Genomic DNA, 18,552 nt, shown 5'->3' with positions numbered 1-18,552 from the left:
ATTTATTTTCAAAGTATTGATTCGCTGATAGCAAGTTGATTTAAAAATCGTCAAATTTTATTTGTGCTGAACCTATTTGATACGCTGTTTATAAAAATCCATTCAATAGAATTATTATATGGAATATGAATGATTTATGATATTCAATTCTAGTAAATCCAACACAACATTCCGTAGGTTTAAATATAAGCTCAGTAATAACAAATGTAAATTAATATTTATTTTCTTTTCAGTATGTAAACAGAAAGTGTCGAGTTGAATTGAATTTGAGTTGTGTCAGTAAGGTGCGACAATATTAGGAACGAAGATCTATTTACATAAACAGTATTCGTAATCTACTTATAGTTAAGTGAACAAGCTCTTTTATAATATTATACGATTTGTAGACCACCTGTAGCTTACTAGTACCTCGCCAAATCAACCAGCTTCAACATAGTTATATAAATGTATAATCATTCCTGTATAATGGTTAATGAATGAGGTTATGGTTGAAGCTCCTCTTTTTATACTTTTTTTTTATAACAAAGAGCGATAAGTATAATTGATTTACTTACAAATTATTTGTGTCGATGTTAATGTTTGTATTAGATAAATATGTGCTGGTTTTATATATTGGTGGACGCCTAGATCGTTGTTCAGCTTGATGTGGTAAATGTTTTATAATTTATTACATTATAATTCTAAACCTATCAACAATATGTGATAATTAGCTTTGAATATGACTTCAGACAGGAGACGTTTGGTTAACATAGTTCAAAATGAGATCTCATCTGTAGTTAGTTTACGAAATCTTAGATCTAGCCGAAGCCAAGAAGCTAACGAGATTGTACGGATCTTGTGTATATACTTTGAATGAAGTCTAATTCAATGTTGTCTCATATAAACGAGCTCGCTAAATTTACTGTCGAAATGTATACGCTAAGACGAGCGGCTCTGTTACCCTTGTGTTAACGAACAAATAATTTATAAACGTTATAATTGTACATATTTTGATCTATTCCACTAAACATAATATGTAACTATTATTACATAATTAGCTTTAGTATATTAAATTAAGACTATTAAAAATGTAGTATTTAAATGCGTTACCAATGAATTTTATTATTGACATTGATTTTTAACGTTAAATATAACGTGATCTGTTGATTTGCTTCACGTTGTATGCTTATCGCATTTGTATGTCATTATGTGTTAGTTCACAGAAGTGAATGTACTTAGTGCCATTGGATCTTCAGTAGTGTAAGGTGGCTGAAGCTGCACTGTCGGAACGAACTAAAGAATGAATGAAATAAAATGAAAATCAACAAAGTTGTTATAACTTTATTTATTTTCGGTTTATTTGAACCGAAATAAATTATTATTAGATGCATGTATTCAAAATCGCTTCGATAGATCCGATAGTAGTAGACTCGTGCCGCCACGATTGTGATAAATGTATGCCTGTAGGCATCACTTGGCAAAAAGCACATAACAATTATGTACTTATATATTTATCTGTATGTATCCAAATTTTCTATCTTTTTTTTTATAATATTTATTTAAAATGTAAACGTACTTATATAATGGTACCAATATATATATTGTTTATAAACATGACATAATAAAATACTAGAATAGAAAAGGATACTAGAATTTTCGATGAGGTTATGCGAAATTTGACTTGAAGTGAACATTGAATATTTGGATGAAGTGTTTCATTTTATTTTTTAAATTTTAATGGGGCTATGGAATTATGAAAAGCGGCTTAGAATTTCTATTTAAGTCAAGACTTCCTATTGCATACAAACTTTAAATGATTTTATTAAATTCCTATTCGTAATACCATTTTTATTTGCATTCCCATTATTTTTATTTCTTATCATTATTTAATAATGGTCTACGTTTTATGTAGGCTTCTAAGTAAGTTATTTGAGATTGAATATTGTTTTATTATTTGATAATGTAAATTTTGTCGCCATATTAATGATATAATTTATATTTTATTGCATGGATATTATTATTACATTTACCACGCAAGGTTCATTATTTTTTCGTTTAGTATTCATTTAAACAAATACTGCATCAGTTGCTCTCTGATATTTTTTCAATTTAAACAGGATATATAATAAAAAGTTTCGTGGAATAATGATACTATCTATTAAACCTCATTATGCAAAGACTCCAACCAGAAAACGATAACTTTAAATTTTCCTTGAATGCTAATAGACATGCTTAATAAAATAAGTTGGACATTATGATTATATTATTTCAATATGTAATATTTGTTTCATTAAATAGCCTCTTAAAAGCACATTTCGATATAATATATGAATATTATAATTTATAGTTTACAGTAATATGACTACCTACCTGTATTTTTGGATATGACCAGTTGTAAAATAGCTTTTATATCACCAATGTAATTTAGAACATTTTATGTGTCAACAAGAAAATTATTCAAATATCAAAGAATTATCTAATAATAAAGAAGTAATATTCATAGGTGTTTTCATTTAATATCATATAATACGGAGATAGAAATATTCTCCAGAGTTTATTATCAGCGGAATAGCATTTTAAATAGATCCATTACTTTCGACTGGCGACGAGCCAAACTTCTGCATTTTATGCCATCAAAATTATCTAGGACAATTTGGCGTCCGGTATAAAAACAGTGACTTTATTATTTTTATCACGCAACATTTCTACAATGATATTTCTGGACGAGCATTTCATTTGAAGTTTCTCTCATTTCCCTCGCGTTTCTTTGTGCCAAAAACTTTCATATTCAACAATCAAACATAAGAATAGTGTTGTAAAAGATTTATTAATAAAGTATATATAATCATTTCTCAGCCACACGCATCAGTTGAACGAGAACAAGGGATCATTTTTTACAATACATACAAATATGTTATTCTTTAGTTTTCTTACAATGACAGTGTATGTTTAGTTCAATAATTCCAAGACTCGAAGGTTGTAGTACCAAAATGTATGAAATATATTTAACTTAAAATTAAATCATATTAAAGTATAAAAGCATTTAGATAAATTAGTTTATTCCCCAGTCATCATCTCCATAAACTCTGAAACAACGAAAATTAATCATGAAAATATATTGCTATAAAAATATTTCTTTAAAATAGAGATTTTTTTTTATAATTCTGCATCGAATCAGCATTACATTTATATTGATAGATATTATTATTGGATTTAATTATATATCTACTTTAAATGTAAAATTGTACATATTGTATAATTGTATAGTTATACCATCGAAGTCAACAGTGCCGCTGCCGTCCGTGTCGATTTCTTGGATGAGGCCGTCGAGTTCATCGTCCGTCAGCTGCTCGTCCAATTCACGGAGGATTTCACGCAAGCTCGATGTGGGAATGTAACCGTTGCCTGTAATTAAAGTATATTTACTTTCCTAAAATAGTAATACTAAGCATGACGTACAAATACGGTCTAAAATTACATTAAAAATAAGTTGTAATTCGAGAAAGTTAATTTAATAGATAATCAAACGAGTTAATTTCAAAGTTGCTCATTATAAACGTTATCGATCGAACATAGTGCTAATAATAACTGATCATATAATTAGTTAATTTGTATCTCCTGAACGTATACGTAAGCAATATATTTATAGAAGGTTCGCCATCTTACCTTCCTTGTCATATAATCTGAAAGCTTCCCTAAGTTCCTTTTGCATAGCCTCAGCGTCTTCCTCAACGATGAACTTGGCAGCGAGGGTTACGAATTCAGGGAATTCTAAACGACCAGACTCTGAAATATTGCATTACATACTAAGTACTATAAAACATATCCTTGTAAAAACAATAAGAATACTTTTTTGATTTCCATTATTAAATAATTTCTAACAAAATTATTTAACGGCTTGTTATATATTTCACAATCACCTAAACTGCACTTGTTAACTTACAAAAATAGATACTCACTGTCAGCGTCAACCTCCTCGATGAGCTCTTCGAGGATCTTCTTATTGAAGGGCTGTCCCATCATTCGAAGAATGTCAGCTACGAAGTCACATGGAATACTGCCCGAGCGGTTGTGGTCGAAGCCATCAAACGCTTTGCGAAGGACTGCAACAAGATTATTATAGAGTATTCAATCAAACCTGATTACATGTTATATATTAGAGGGTTAATATACTAATTATGACCTAACATACCCTCAACGTTGAGTGCACTCATGGCACAATTCCGACCAATAAATAATAAATGCTTGATTACTGAAAAATGCCTGGTTCTAAAGTTCTAGTGTCCCAGTGTTTCGCCGGTAATTAAAACAGTCGCACTGAACGTTAGACCGGCTGTGGTAAGATTAGGATGTCGGTTCAATGCTCTTAGATGTAATGCGAATAAGTTGTGCAATACGGTTATTTTGGTGCAGCAGTGTGGTGCATCGTCGATGCGCGTTGCGTGGAGAGGCAACGCGTATTTAGGCCAGTTAGTAATTTAAAAGATAAACCAAATACATCAAGATTATTGTTATTTCATTGATGTAATCGATGTAGTGAGTATTAAAGAATATTTTGTAAATGTTTTTATAACAATGGTGCAAGAAACTACCGGTTCCGTTTCTGGATTAACTAGAGCAAAACATGAAAGAATTTTATGTTATCGATTAAAAAAATATATATCGAAAATGTATCTAAGTTAAATGGATTTATTTCATACTTGAAAATTTATTTAAAATTTGGTACATAGTTATAAATAAAAATTGTAACTTCTATTTTTAAAATAAACAAATTAAAATAATTTGAATAATACGTTATAAATTGAGACATCAAATTAAAATTAAACTCGAACAACCAAACAGATGGCGAGAAAGCCCATGGCTCATTGGTATATAACGCATGCATCTTAACCGATGACTGCAGGTTCCAACTCAGGCAAGCACTACTGAATTTGTATGTGCTTAATTTGTGTTTGTAATTCTTCTCGTGCTCGGCGATGAAGGAAAACATTGGGAAACCTGCATTGTCTAATTTCAATGAAATTCTGCCACATCCACCAATTTGATTTGAGCAGCGTGGTGGAATAACCCTTTCTTTTTAAAAGGTCACCTGACCTTAACCCAGCAGAGGTACATTTAAAAAGACGAAGAAAATGTGTCTAAAATATTTGGCATGAAAAGAGAGCCTTAAATATTTGAATTTATTTATTTTTCAAATAATTATCTTAAGTTTAGTGCTACTAAATAAAAATTAGATTGTATATGATATTTTGTTTGAATTAATGTCACTAGTACCGGCTATAATAAATTATCAAGATATATGACAATTGTCAAAGATATACTGTCTGCAGATGTTAAGTTGTATTTTTATATAAAAAGATCTAACAGACTCGTGGGATACAAGTTCATAATATGAAGGGAACATAAACTGTGTATGAAAAATGAGTTATCGTTTAACCCATGAATGCTACATGACAACTTCTATACGCGGGCGACTGACGGCAGTAATAAAATTTCATAATAATTTGCTTGCGGTATATTTCGGAACGTGCGTCATTATTTTATGAAGATACAGAATAATATCAAAATGTAATTTTTTTTTTCAGAAATAAATTGTTTCAATTTTTTATCGTCAGAGTTGAAAGATAAATCGATTCGATCATTTTTCAAATTTTAAACATTTGACTCATTGAAATAATGACGTAGAAACTTTAATGCACGGACATTAAATCATACAAACTTAGGAGTATGTTTATCATTGTTTTAATGTGAACCGAGAAGCGACAGAAATAGTTGCTGTGAACTACATAACACAGGTTATTATCAAAGCTTACATAGTTCTGCTATTTCTATGTAGCTGTTTTGAATGTTAAGAATAGTTTACAAACATTGTTATAACTCCTAATTTTTTTAAAGTATACTAAAGTAACAGTTCGTAAATGTCTCACTGCAGGGTCTAGGCCTTAAGATAGCTTGTTGTAGATTTTTATACGCATCATGTAAGTTTCATCAGGAAGTTTTCCTTAACCGTTGAATACGAAGTGAATTTGAAACACATATTAAGCGCACGAAAACTCATTGGTGCTTAACCAGATCTTAACACGCAATCTCTCGTTTAAGATCCATGATCCATCCATGTTCACTAGACCATCACGGCTTTTGTTAGGTATTCTTATATCTTAGTGTTGTTCTTAAATCTTTATTAATTAGAATATATGACAAGAATGAATCAAAACGTAAATAAAAATGCGTTACTATTAATTTATTTAACACGCACAATAATCTAAGGTCCGGATTAAGCTACGAATACGCAGCTGTTCTATGATATTTTGGTAATTTGGCAACTATATAGTTTTAAAAACATATTTTTTATTTTCGCCAGCTACGAGTAGTTAATTTTGATCATCAAGATATCTTGGCAGTTGTCTCAAAGCCCCATGCGCTTTATTGCTTTTTTTTTTAGGTTTTACAAGTTTATTAATTATTATCTACCCACTGTCCTCCCAGGGTCGTTCAAAATGAGGACATTCTACTATAGTTGTTGTCCAAAATCAAAAGTCATGATCTCAGACTAAATAATTATGTATTTTAAAAATAATTTCATGTCTCATTAAATATATTTTTATCATGGTTATTTCAACCGCATACGGAACAGATTAGAAAAATAAACTTTACTGCTATATATTTTAAATATAATTTCTCACATCAATGAATATTAAAATATTTATGCAGAAAATGAAAGGGATAGAAACTATTGCAATCCTTTTCATTTTAAGCGAAATCCATCCCCAAAATCCTAAGGTGATTCGACCACTGCGATTATTAGGGAGGTCATTTCTTTCATCATACCTTGTGTTCGATGTTCGGTATAGAGATAAGCGTCCCTGGGCAGACGAACAAAAAACTTTTTCATCTACAAATATCACATTATCAAAATTGAAATTTAAATAATTTTGTGCGAATTGTGAACGCTGTGCTTTAATCTAATCCTTTTTGTTAATATAGGCTTTTTAGCAGGAATACGATGGCGTGACCCATGTGGTGTCACTAATGCGATATGTAGACATATTTAAGCATGAAACGCTATTAATACTGCTACTAACTTGCTTTAATATTGCACTTGATATTGATATAACTGATAGATAATTGAAATGCAATGATAAATAAAAGAATGACATGCAAACAATACTAGATTGCCTAAAGAGGTTTTCATCTTTGGGAAACCGTTTATGTCTATAATATGCTAGTTTATTTTTCTAATGTGTTCCGTATTTTTGAACACTTAGAATGCTTGGATACCATTGGCGGGATGACTGTAACCATATTTATGGCGGTTTGACTGAAACGATCTATATGACATTTTAAACGTCTCGACCTTTTGAGCGAGTATATTGTTGACAACAATAAGGAAACTTTGTTTGTACCGATATTATTGACTTTTTGGTTGCGTCTATTTATTTGAATACCCTGAGCGTCTTTAATTATTTGACGCTGACTGTACATAGAACAAAACAAGGTTTCAACCAAAGATCTGCGAGTTGAAATCTAGGAAAATACTACTAAGTATTCGAAAGTTTAATTTGTTAATCTTCTGCCACATGTTTAATACCAACACGAGAGGAGATAGTAAATGCCCGCACTGGGCGCCAATTTATCTAACAAATTGTCACTTTATCGTCATCGAAACGTTGTCGTTGCCATTCAGCCGTTTTTCTATTCTCCTAACACAACGATCCAGTTGCAGTTCGGTCGAAGTTGAATCGGAATAAAACTGGACTCGTATCTTAACCGTTGAAAATAAGTAGATTTAGTCCTCAGTTACGATTAAGCTGAGGTTTATATTTTTGAAGAATACTCGAATTGCATCGGCATTGAATCAGGAACGTATATTTGATAAATATACTTTAAAGCAAGTTGGGATTCCTGTTACTTCCGGTTAAATTGACCACTTTTTGTATATTTTCCAGTCAATAGTCTATTTTAGTTTTATTAACTCGTTTCTCCTGGAGAACAAGGTCAATAAAAAGGTGCTTAAATCAGTCGGAAATTCAATCGGTATGATCTTTTCACCCCATTTCTGACTTTTCCCCAACCATACTTACTAATTTATTTACTAATGAATGCTGGTATTTCACCCACATATTTAACTACAAAAAATATTGCTCATTGTCCTTTAAATGATCGTATTAGTCACAAAAAAGAGTTCTTCATTAATCAATGTATATGTACATACATATCGAACTAATTTAGACAAATTCAACCTGTCTATATTATTCAACATTTTTACAAGTAAAACAAGTTTTTTTAATCTAGTTTAAAAATACAGGGTGCTAATAAAATTTTTCTAAATGTTGTAATCGAATTTCTTCAAAGTTTGAGTATAGAACGCTTTATCTGATCCACGGTCCATTGGCATCGTTCCAAGCGTGTTACCACGCTACGGTTGCCGCCCGCCCGAACTTGCCCCTTTTTATAATAACAAACATTAGCTAATGCGCGTAACTATTAATGTAAATTAATGTTGTAATAACATTTTCCTTGTAGCTATTTATTTAAACAAAATCGCGGAGTGCAGAAAATAACTTGTACATTTTGTATTAAATGATTTCACTTAAGATACAAAGTAATCATTCATTTATTTATATTATATTGTAGTGGTTATATATTTACATTTAAATATGATTATAAGTATTATGGTTTATATATTATATGAGATTAGTTACTATTTTTCTTTGAGAGTAGATCTCCTACGGTAACCGTCACTCAACAATTGGACAGCTGTAGGTATTGCTGTTCCAACGAACAGTCGGCTTTCAACGAAGGAATTAAGTTTCACTGTTTTTACGTATCACGCTGACAAGATGTTAGCGATGATAAAAAAATTGTGATTATTAGATTTTTTACTATACAGAAAGAAGCTGCCCTTACGGTTTTTCGTATATTATACAATTTCGTTTAGAAAAACGAATAGAAATAAGTTGAATAAAATAACCATACTTAAAAAATATTTTTTCAGTTACTAGATAATGAAATGGATCTATGCTTTCTACAACAAATATTCTCAATTTAAAAAAGAAATTTTATCAACGTAAACCAGATATAACTCTTCAATTTCTAAAAAAATATAATATAATGATAAATACAATTATAAATAAACATCAAAGAGCACAGCACAGTTCCTTCTAATTTAATAAAATCTTCATGTCAATACTAAGCAATTCACTTAAAAATCTCGTTTCACTGGCCTAGAATGCCTAGATGGGGTTTAGTACACTTTTTGTACCCGTAACTGCTAAAGGTTAGTAAGGACCAGATAAAAGTCATTAACTGTTTTTGGTTATTAATAATAATCTCCATATCCATCTAGGTGTATCCTACGATAAGTTTCCAGTGAAAGATCAAGCGGAAATGCATACAGGATATTGTGTTTTTTATAATGGGCTTCCGAACTTTTGCCTGCGAATGAGAATTATACAGGATATGCAGAATATAAACTCAGGATATCCAGTGCTACAGTCGTTTAAACTAACCAATATTATAACAATTATTTTAATGGATCAATACGTGAGTACCTATTTCTGTACTTTTCCATATTTTATATATTCTGTACCATTATCTCAAAGTAAAGATTTTTTGGAACGCGCTAATCTCAAGATCTAACAGTTCAATTTGAAATAATATTTTTTCAAGATAGCTCATTTAAGAAATATTATTTCAGGGTAAACTTAAGTATACATCATTCTATAAACCAAAGGCGAAGCAGTAGTTCAGCTAATATTAAAATCGGTTCAGTAGATTCCAGAGTTTATCGATTATAAACCTACTTGTCTTTCCACGTTATAATATTGGTATAGGTGATCTATTAAATGGTTGTTACAAGTATATACATTAAAACACATTCTTATGCTAATGATTTTATGCAGATAAACGTTTTAGACAAGTTGTTTTAAATTCTTCATACCTATCAAGTCACCTGACTGTCTTACTTCGTAGCTTATTCCTTGTATATTTAATTTTAATAATTTCATTTTATTTGATGATAATAAACAAATATAAAACAATAATAAACACATTATAATTTATTTAAAAAAAATACTCGATAGTCAAAAAAAGTAGGTAACAAGTTAACGCAAAACGAATCAATGCATAATTATGCACCAAGTAAAGTGTTTGATAAATAATAATCCATGTCAGTAGTCATAATAATTTAACTTTTTACGAGCCACGCCCCATTGTAGTTGTTTCAAATGTTATTTCTGTAACATTAATTAAAACCCACACATCATTTTTAAGAATAAATATATAAGATAGAGCCCATGTCCGTTAAATTTATGTAGTCAGGCCTCTATTGTGTTTTTGGCTTATCGCCAATATTGAGTTAGCTTTTTTTTTATTCTTCAAAGTAAACATTATTATATGTAATATTTTTATACTATCTTTTTTTTATTATGATGATTTAGTTTTATTATTATTAGTCAATAACTTACCGGCAATTTGTTCCGGCGGGAGCTCATCAGCCTGAAACAAATGAAAGAATGTATAAAGTCAGCAGTCCTTTATTTTCGCAATTTATATTTTAGTACGAATTCAACGAAGAATAAAGTAGTAATTAAGACAATATCTGTGCAGTTTGCAAGATAACGGCTGCGATACTGCCAAGATCGTCATTTAGATTTTTCTTAGAAAGTGTTTCTAGATTTTCAATTTTTGCGTTATTGTACATTCCACTTTGTATTTAATTTTAAGTTTTTGCTGCCAAGAATATTTTTTATTATAAATATACTAAGACACTATGTTTAAGAATTTAGCTTAATACTTGATAAAAATTATCAACGCAATGGTGATTGAAAAAAAAAGGTAGAGATACAGAGCACACTTTTAATTACCTACTTAAATAATTGAAAACAGAGACAATAAACTATTTTGAACGGTTTTTATGAATGGCAAGAATGAAATTATTACAAAAAAAAAATGATACATAAAATTACAGCAAACATATCTAGTTTTCGTAATCGTATTACAAAATATATATATTTTTTTTAATATATTTTTTTTTAATCTTTTCGTATCAAATATGTAGGTCATAAAGGCAAGTTTTCGTGGACGCTAACGTAAGTGGGGCGTAATAAATTTATTTTACGTGCAATTGAAACTAAAATAGAATCATTGGTCTTGCGTCGGCCACTTCTATAAGCATATTCACATGTTTTAGATAAGATATAAGGTTACTAATAATATTTGATCAGCGTTAATAAGAATGAATGTCAGTGAATGTTAAGAATTTCATAAAAAATTGATTTATTTGAATTTGACTGTTCTAAAACAATATTTCGAATTTAGAATTAAATTTATTCAAAACATTTAAATACGGTGTACCATATATTCGCCAATAAAAAAAAATGTAAAGTTTCGGAGTGAATAGAAATGTTGTATATAAAATCTTTGTTGAAGCAATAAAACGTTGATTTTATCTGTTTCATTACTTTATTACAGCAGTGTATGTTTTCAAAATACAACAAAAGTATATTTGAAAGAGTAAATTTAACAATCACTCTTTGTGACTTCGCTGATGGTAAATTATAAAATATGTTATTGCGATCAGACGATAATCCCAAAAACGTATGAACATTCGTTTGTAGTAAATTATACTTAAATGAATAACACTTTGAATGGTCCGATTGAAAAAAGTTGAATGAAAGGAATGACTGGATGAACGAATAAAAAATATTTAGTTTCCAAGTTCCTGTCTAGATAGAACTAAGAAATGAAAGTAGATCTATAGTAATATATATCTACTCTAAATTATAAGGTTTTGTGTAGGTCAAGTTGAGCTTCGATAGTATGTCAGTCAATGCCTTTTATATTAAAAGTAATAAAATAAAATTTTATATTATGGTTTATTATGTTTTATAAAATTATTACAAATAATATTAAATAATTTTCCCGAAAAAAATTAAATAAATTCTTTTCAAGATTGATGTTAATAAAATATTGAAAAAAAATTACATTTCCAACTGATGCAATAAGGTAATTAAAATGAACTAATATCTTTTTTGAGATGATATTTTAATTACTTTTTATTCGAAATATATACGTAGACCGCATACTGAAAATTGTTGACGTTTTAAAAAAGGTCATTCATAATGACATATCTTATACGAAGTAAAGGAGTGAAAGGCAGTTGGTGTAAAACTTTGAGACACCTAATATGTTTAGGTGGAATGTAACTGGAGTTCCATTAATGTTTATCCCAAAAATGTTTTAAGTTATTCCCAAAAATATTGTTTTTTTGGAATATCTTAAATTTCACCTACCCAGTCTTCTGTGTCCAGAACCATGTTTAATGTCACTAGTTAGCACTGTGAGACGCACAACACGACTGACCGCGAGTTTGCTGATTCCAGCGTCCAGGGTTATTTCTGCTGCTTTACGAGTTTGGCCTTTCATATACTTTCACATAAAATAAGCGGAGGTGCGGGGGTAAAGGGGAGGCGGCCGTTTCGGCAAGTCTTCCCCGGTTTCCTGCGTTTGCGTCGACCAATGGCGCGAGCCTCAAACGGCAGGATGCTATCGTATTTTTAGTCAGAAACGTGGTCAGTAAAAACGTAAACAAGCGGCGTGGTGTGTAAGCAAAACGAGCCGCCCGCCTTGCCCTCGGTACAAGCATTTGCTATATCACTAAACGCGAATAGTGTAGGTTTTCGAGTCGTTTGCCGTGTAGCCGTTTATTATTTATACAAGTTGCTTGGTTTTTTTCTGTGTGTAACTATCTATAATTCAACATTTTGTATATGATCTGAATGAGACAACTTTCGAAATAGTCTTAATAATAAATTATTTTCTTAATTGACGATTTAATGAAGAGGATGTCTTATCTATTTATTTTGTAGTTAATGATTACACTGTTGGCAGTTGTCACAATTTTGTTGTCAATTTTGCTAAAGGCGTTACGGGTAATTCAAATGCGATTTAACTTTTTGTACGCTGTTGTATAGTGGATATGAAAAAAAAAACTTGCCATTGCTAGTTATAATGTTGGACGTACTTCGCAAAATCAAAACGAACATGGAATACAAAAACTATTTTAAATACTAAAATGAGGACTTGAGCTGAAGTCCCGATTTGAATCGAAAAAACCTCAATGGCTTTTGTTGTCAAGGAATATTTTATAATTCCTTTGCCTCGGATAGCACCAAAAGCCGTTGGCCCTGCGCCTAAACTCTACCTGGTCGCGTCGGATACCATCGTATTATAAAAGTAAGGAAATAGAAAGTGCACACTTGTGTTCTATATAATATTCTTAGCATGATAACCAAACATTGTAAACAATAATAAGAATACAAGGTAAAAGGTAAATGAATATCCATTTATAAACCTGTATCTACAATGCACGCTGCCAACTTCATACGATCATTACCAGAGAGGTATAATATTAAAATATCATCTTATTTTAAATAAATGGTTGATGAAAAGGCAACAAAAGTTGTTTGAATATCATTCATAAGTAGTAGGTAGATGTTGAAATAATGAGATCTAGTCGAGTACATGTGACTGAAGAGAAACTTTTCTGATGTTAAAAGGCAAAATGCAAATGCAAAATCGTGTGCGAATGTTACATATTTTGCACTATAATACCATTTAAAAAAATGAAAATATAATATTATTAATAAGTGTAAAAGGCAGTATATTCACAAGACCAAAATATATTTGGTTGCTATATAAGTAACGTTATATCAGTTGCCATGGAAACAGCAGACAGGAAAAATATCGAAATAATAAAAATAACATTTAATTAACTTCTAAATATAAGCTTTAGCAGAAGCAAGGTTTTAGTCAAAGTTTTTATACGTTTCAGTACGTTGTAACGTAATATGTTACAACGTACTGGAACATAATAATTATAGCTTCTTAAATATAAATCATAGCTTGCTAAATGGATAATCTTAAATTGAATGATATTGAACATCTGTTGTTTCGTGCGTATGTACTAGCCAGATATGGCAAAGGTGAAATGATACTTTGAATATTTATTTTGTGACATCGCATCTGCGTCCGTTATATTTGTGTGTATATGTAGTCGATCGAAACTTGATGAAGATTCATACAAAATAAACAAATGACGCTCCCTTTGTCCTAAGGTTATTGACCTGAAAACTAATTTCAAATATAAGTTTTATTAAAAATTATGGATATGTATATGTTAAATTTTAACGATCATTTAGACACCATATAGGTCAAATGTAAATAAAAAAAATTGTATGGCCTTCAGTAAAACTTTATCAAAATAATAACATATTTACAGTCTGAATAAATAATTACCAACGTAACGGATATAAAACTATGAGAGCCAATAGAAATGCTGAAATCGTAAATCAATCTCATTTTTATGAACTTTAGCAAGAAAGAAGGGTTATTTTCAGCTTCAGTTATGGCCAGTACGTAAAGCGTCGCTTCAGTAACACTGTAAATAATAAATGATTAATCATCTCATTTTATATGCTTTGATATAACTTCATCTGTTTGTTAAAATGTTCGGGTAAAATCTTTTAACTGAATTTTAAACCAGTTTCAGCCAACCGATTGAACTAAAACTTGGCACACACTTTTGGTGTTAGTGACAGTACAATGTAATATGTATCTGAAATTTTGTTCGTTTTCGTTCATGAATTAAATAAAAACTTATTTTAATTTGGCATCTTATATATTTGAATTACTAACACTTGTTTTTAAAGAATTGGTAGCAGATATGAGCAAATTGAGTTATATTCTTAAATGGTGTGTCTTTCTAAAAAGAAAAGGAAGTACTTACTATATGTACGATAAAATTAAAAATTAAAATTTTATTAAATTTGCTAATATTGTACTCGATGTATGTATCCGCTACGTGTTCCTTTTTTTGACGAATTTTCTTAAGTATTATTATTGAGATTCTTGGTTGCGTATAAACCAAATTTCATTTTTAGACTTTCAAAATGACGAACTCTCCTACAATATTAATTCCAAGGTAATCCAAGATTCTCAAAAACTTGTGACGATTTTTTTACTCTTAAAAAGGAGCCTACATATTTTCATATAAATAACTTAAATTAGAAAGTATTTCATACAATAAACCTATTCTCATATTTTATATTATTACAAAACGCTATAACAGCTCTGTTTTACTCATAAAAAAAATTCTAAACACCGATTTTCATGTAAAACTAAATCTATATAATTAACTGTTATTATAGTTTTTTCTTAAACTGATGAGCGAAAACCTAAGTACCGAATTCCATATTTCTAACTTTCAAAAACGACGAATTTCCAAATAAATATTCCGTCCTACATTTTACCCTTTTAGGTGATGAATTTTTCAAAAACCTTTCCTTAGTTACCTCTCACCTTTGTTCCATAAGGAATTCCAGTGCAAAATTTCATCCCATTATACCCGGGGCTTAAGCTTTGCTGGTGGTAATTTGTAAACACTATTTATAGTAATGTAAGAAATCTTAATTAAACCATGTTTACGCTCCTCGAATCATGGAAACTAAGATGTTATGTCATTTATTCCTATAATTACACCATTCGATCTTCAAATCGGAAAACAGCAATAAATATGCAATTCATAGCTGGGCCGGTACTAATTCAATTGACATAAAATTCACATAATGATTACATAGTTTCATATCAATGGGAAAGTATGTATATTTATGAATGGTAGTTAATAAGACTACATCGACAAGTGTTTGAAACCGGGACTCCAAAAACAACACCAAATGAAATTAATCAGTTCAGATCCTCAGAATCTTCAAATATTTAATTTTTACCAATGCAAAAACATAACAGCTAAGGGAATACAGGTGAATAAAGAAAAGGTGACCACCATAAGCTTTCTAATTAAATAAGGGCTCAGAATAGTCAATCACGAAAATAACGCTTGAGCAGAAATGTTGAGCACCATAGGATATATTATAATCTTCTCACATGTGCACATTATTCAGTAACATTTACATTACGTACGTATTTACTACTTAGTAACATGGTATACACTCCGTTACTGCACATTTTTATTAGTGTACACTAGTCTCAAATTGAAGAAAAACGGCTAAAGATATGATTTCACTTGTGAAAATGACGTAACGATGTGGATTTAGCGACTACACACTTTTATAGGAACATAATTCGATCACATTATGTGTTAACTGATACTACACGTATGAAATAAATCCCACACAGTTACCCTGTGTAGTTACGGCACAAAGAACCTTGGGATTTCTATGCAGATTTTACGACTGAAAATGGCTATATGGGCAGGTGCTTCATGTAAACTCAGCCGAATAACTTACAGGTCCGGAAACAGGTTTAGCTAAATAAATATTTGAATACCAAAAACCCTGTAGTCAACTGGTGGATAAATTGTGATTTAGACAATAATGTTATTGAGATTTTGATTGACATATGAGCATTTCTCGATTGATAACGTAATTGAAATAGGATTATATCCTAATAATAAATCTATATATATATATATATATATATAACAACAGTTATAAATAAACATTGTACATGAGATTTATTGATCTTAAAATTGTCTACTGATAAAATCTCGACTACATACTCCTATATACACCTATTCCAAGTTAATTCTTTTGAAACATTTTCCAGTAATTTAACTAAATGTCTACAATGCTAGGAAATTGTAATACCCAGTAAAAAAAATTAAACATAATTATCACTTTCATATCATTTTATTTTTCACTGTGAAAGTGACTACTTTACAAAGAAATAATATAATTGTATAGTCACAGCTTTTTCCGCCCTGTTTTATAAAAGCACAATTAATTTTTTTAAAAGCAAACCGAATCAAATACCCTGGAAAAGGACCAATTACCAACTGTCACCAATGTAGTCAATAAAAATATTGTACATTTATTTATTCCTACTGGCAATTATTTAAGCTGGAATTTGGATTTTTTTAATGAATGAATTATTCTAATTCATTAATTTATCATGAATTATTGTAATTCATTAATTTAAGAAAAAAAACTTATTATTAATTATTAAATCGCTAAAATGACACTGACTGCAAGAATTTAGATATTGAACATTATAATAAGTGTAAATTTTACCGTGAAAATATTATAATCGACTACATTAAAGCTTACGAGCGTAATTAGCATAAAATGTGTTACCGATTTTCTAATCCGCGTACATCGCCCACGCTCTGTCTCGTTTGTTTACAAAACTGTGCACGGCTTCGAAATAATATGTTTAAACGTGAAATAAATGCTTTCATCCAATGGTATAGTCCAGTTGGCGTTTTATTGTGGATGCGATTCGAAGCTTTATCTCATACAGCTGGTTGCTGGATTACAGCGTATAAATAGATTATAGACAACAAAACATTAACAAATCCCGCTCGGTAGCCGCTTAACATTTTTGTATGTCGATATAGTGGTCGAACTCTGGCTTCTTTACGAGCGTTTTAGGATGACTCAATCGTGTTATTTGGTATGTAGTAACATTATTACATTAAAGATTTTATTTAGTGTTCACATATTGTACATGAAGTAATATAATATGAACTGGAATCGTTATAAATGATACTAGATATTTCTAAGCTTTTTAATTAATGCCACCTGCATTTGCATTTGAAGACGTAAATATAAATAAACTACATAAAGGAGTAAGCGGTATTAGAGATGATGTACTTTATATTAATAATCCATTTGGAAATGATATAATAAATATAAATGTGGAAAAGAAACCAATTGTGTAGTAATTACATAACAGACTAAAGTTTGTGTTTTAAAAAAAAAAGCAAATACGAAAAGACTAGGTATATAAGAACTGAACTCCAGTCGTGTTGAAATGTGAAAAGTTAGGCGTCTGATTGTGAGCGAAAGTATATAATAAAAGCACACTTCTACTCAGTTGGCTAGTCTCCATTGCAAATGGCCACCTTGACAAGAATCGGTCAAGAGAATATCATATCACCTACACTTGATGTCTTCGTCTGGTCAGTCTGTCTACCAAAACATTGTCGCTGTGTTTCGTAGCGCACAATTTTTATAGTGATTTTGTTAATTCGCCATCAAAAAAATTAAATCTAAAACCATAAAGACTCTCGAATTGAGATTCGGGCTTCAAGTTTTGTAGTAACAAAAATAACGATTTAAGAGCGAGACAAGCAAAATAGGACAATTTAAGTCATCATTTAATCAGTTAAATTTTTAATTACAATAAAACGTTCCATTGTTTTGAGATGTAGATTTTTACTGAGAAGTATTGGAAAGAGAATGATTCCTTGGACCGACATTCAATGATTACACGGAATCGTTTATTTTTTGTTCGACATACTTAATTATTTAAAGAAATTAAGTAGTAGGATACTGTTAAGAAGTAAAATAACTCTCCATTTTAGACAAAAGCTCTGACAACTATTCGATGGCGGGGATAGCCCGAGTATTGAACACGGGACAGTTTGTTTACCATGCGCAAGAAAATCTGTAATTACAGGACCAAAGCCCAAATATCATATGCAGTCAAGTTTCTCGGTCACGTAATCAAGAAGGGTTCATTAAGCTAATAAGCTTAGCTTAGGAATGATTTGTT

The 18,552-nt window shown here is 30.3% G+C and overlaps 2 protein-coding genes across 3 annotated transcripts in view; one reads left to right on the top strand and one right to left on the bottom strand.

Moving 5' to 3' along the window:
• The window catches only part of LOC113399824 (BMP-binding endothelial regulator protein), a 46,335-nt gene extending 43,856 nt beyond the window's left edge, over window positions 1-2,479 (top strand). The window contains exon 8 of the mRNA XM_026639067.2: window positions 234-2,479. The gene's annotated coding sequence lies outside the window, so the exon portion shown is untranslated. The remainder of the gene's footprint in view (window positions 1-233) is intronic.
• Window positions 2,480-2,787: 308 nt separating this feature from the next.
• On the bottom strand, window positions 2,788-12,529 carry LOC113399825 (troponin C, isoallergen Bla g 6.0301-like). 2 transcript variants are annotated; one of them, XM_026639069.2, is made up of 6 exons: window positions 12,273-12,529; window positions 10,446-10,476; window positions 3,939-4,082; window positions 3,646-3,765; window positions 3,253-3,384; window positions 2,788-3,065 (listed from the first exon to the last, which is right to left on the bottom strand). In XM_026639069.2, the coding sequence occupies exons 1-6, from the start codon at window positions 12,294-12,296 to the stop codon at window positions 3,037-3,039; spliced, it is 480 nt and encodes a 159-aa protein (XP_026494854.1). In that variant the 5' UTR covers window positions 12,297-12,529; the 3' UTR covers window positions 2,788-3,036. The 2 variants fall into 2 exon arrangements, with proteins under 2 accessions (XP_026494854.1, XP_064071755.1); XM_064215685.1 differs by lacking the exons at window positions 10,446-10,476; window positions 12,273-12,529 and adding an exon at window positions 4,172-4,335.
• Between the last annotated feature and the right edge of the window lie 6,023 nt (window positions 12,530-18,552).

The sequence above is a fragment of the Vanessa tameamea genome, chromosome 8, assembly GCF_037043105.1.
Source record: "Vanessa tameamea isolate UH-Manoa-2023 chromosome 8, ilVanTame1 primary haplotype, whole genome shotgun sequence".
NCBI classification, from domain to species: domain Eukaryota; kingdom Metazoa; phylum Arthropoda; class Insecta; order Lepidoptera; family Nymphalidae; genus Vanessa; species Vanessa tameamea.
Note: the sequence above shows the minus strand (reverse complement) of the source record. Positions and strands in the feature narration are given on the sequence as shown.

Coding starts and splice junctions, on each gene's coding strand:
- LOC113399825 (XM_026639069.2), bottom strand. CDS start 12,296: ATGGTTCTGGACACAGAAGACTGG. Junction 10,477..12,272: donor TTCTGGACACAGAAGACTGG/GTAGGTGAAATT, acceptor CATTTGTTTCAG/GCTGATGAGCTCCCGCCGGA. Junction 4,083..10,445: donor CCCGCCGGAACAAATTGCCG/GTAAGTTATTGA, acceptor ATCTTGTTGCAG/TCCTTCGCAAAGCGTTTGAT.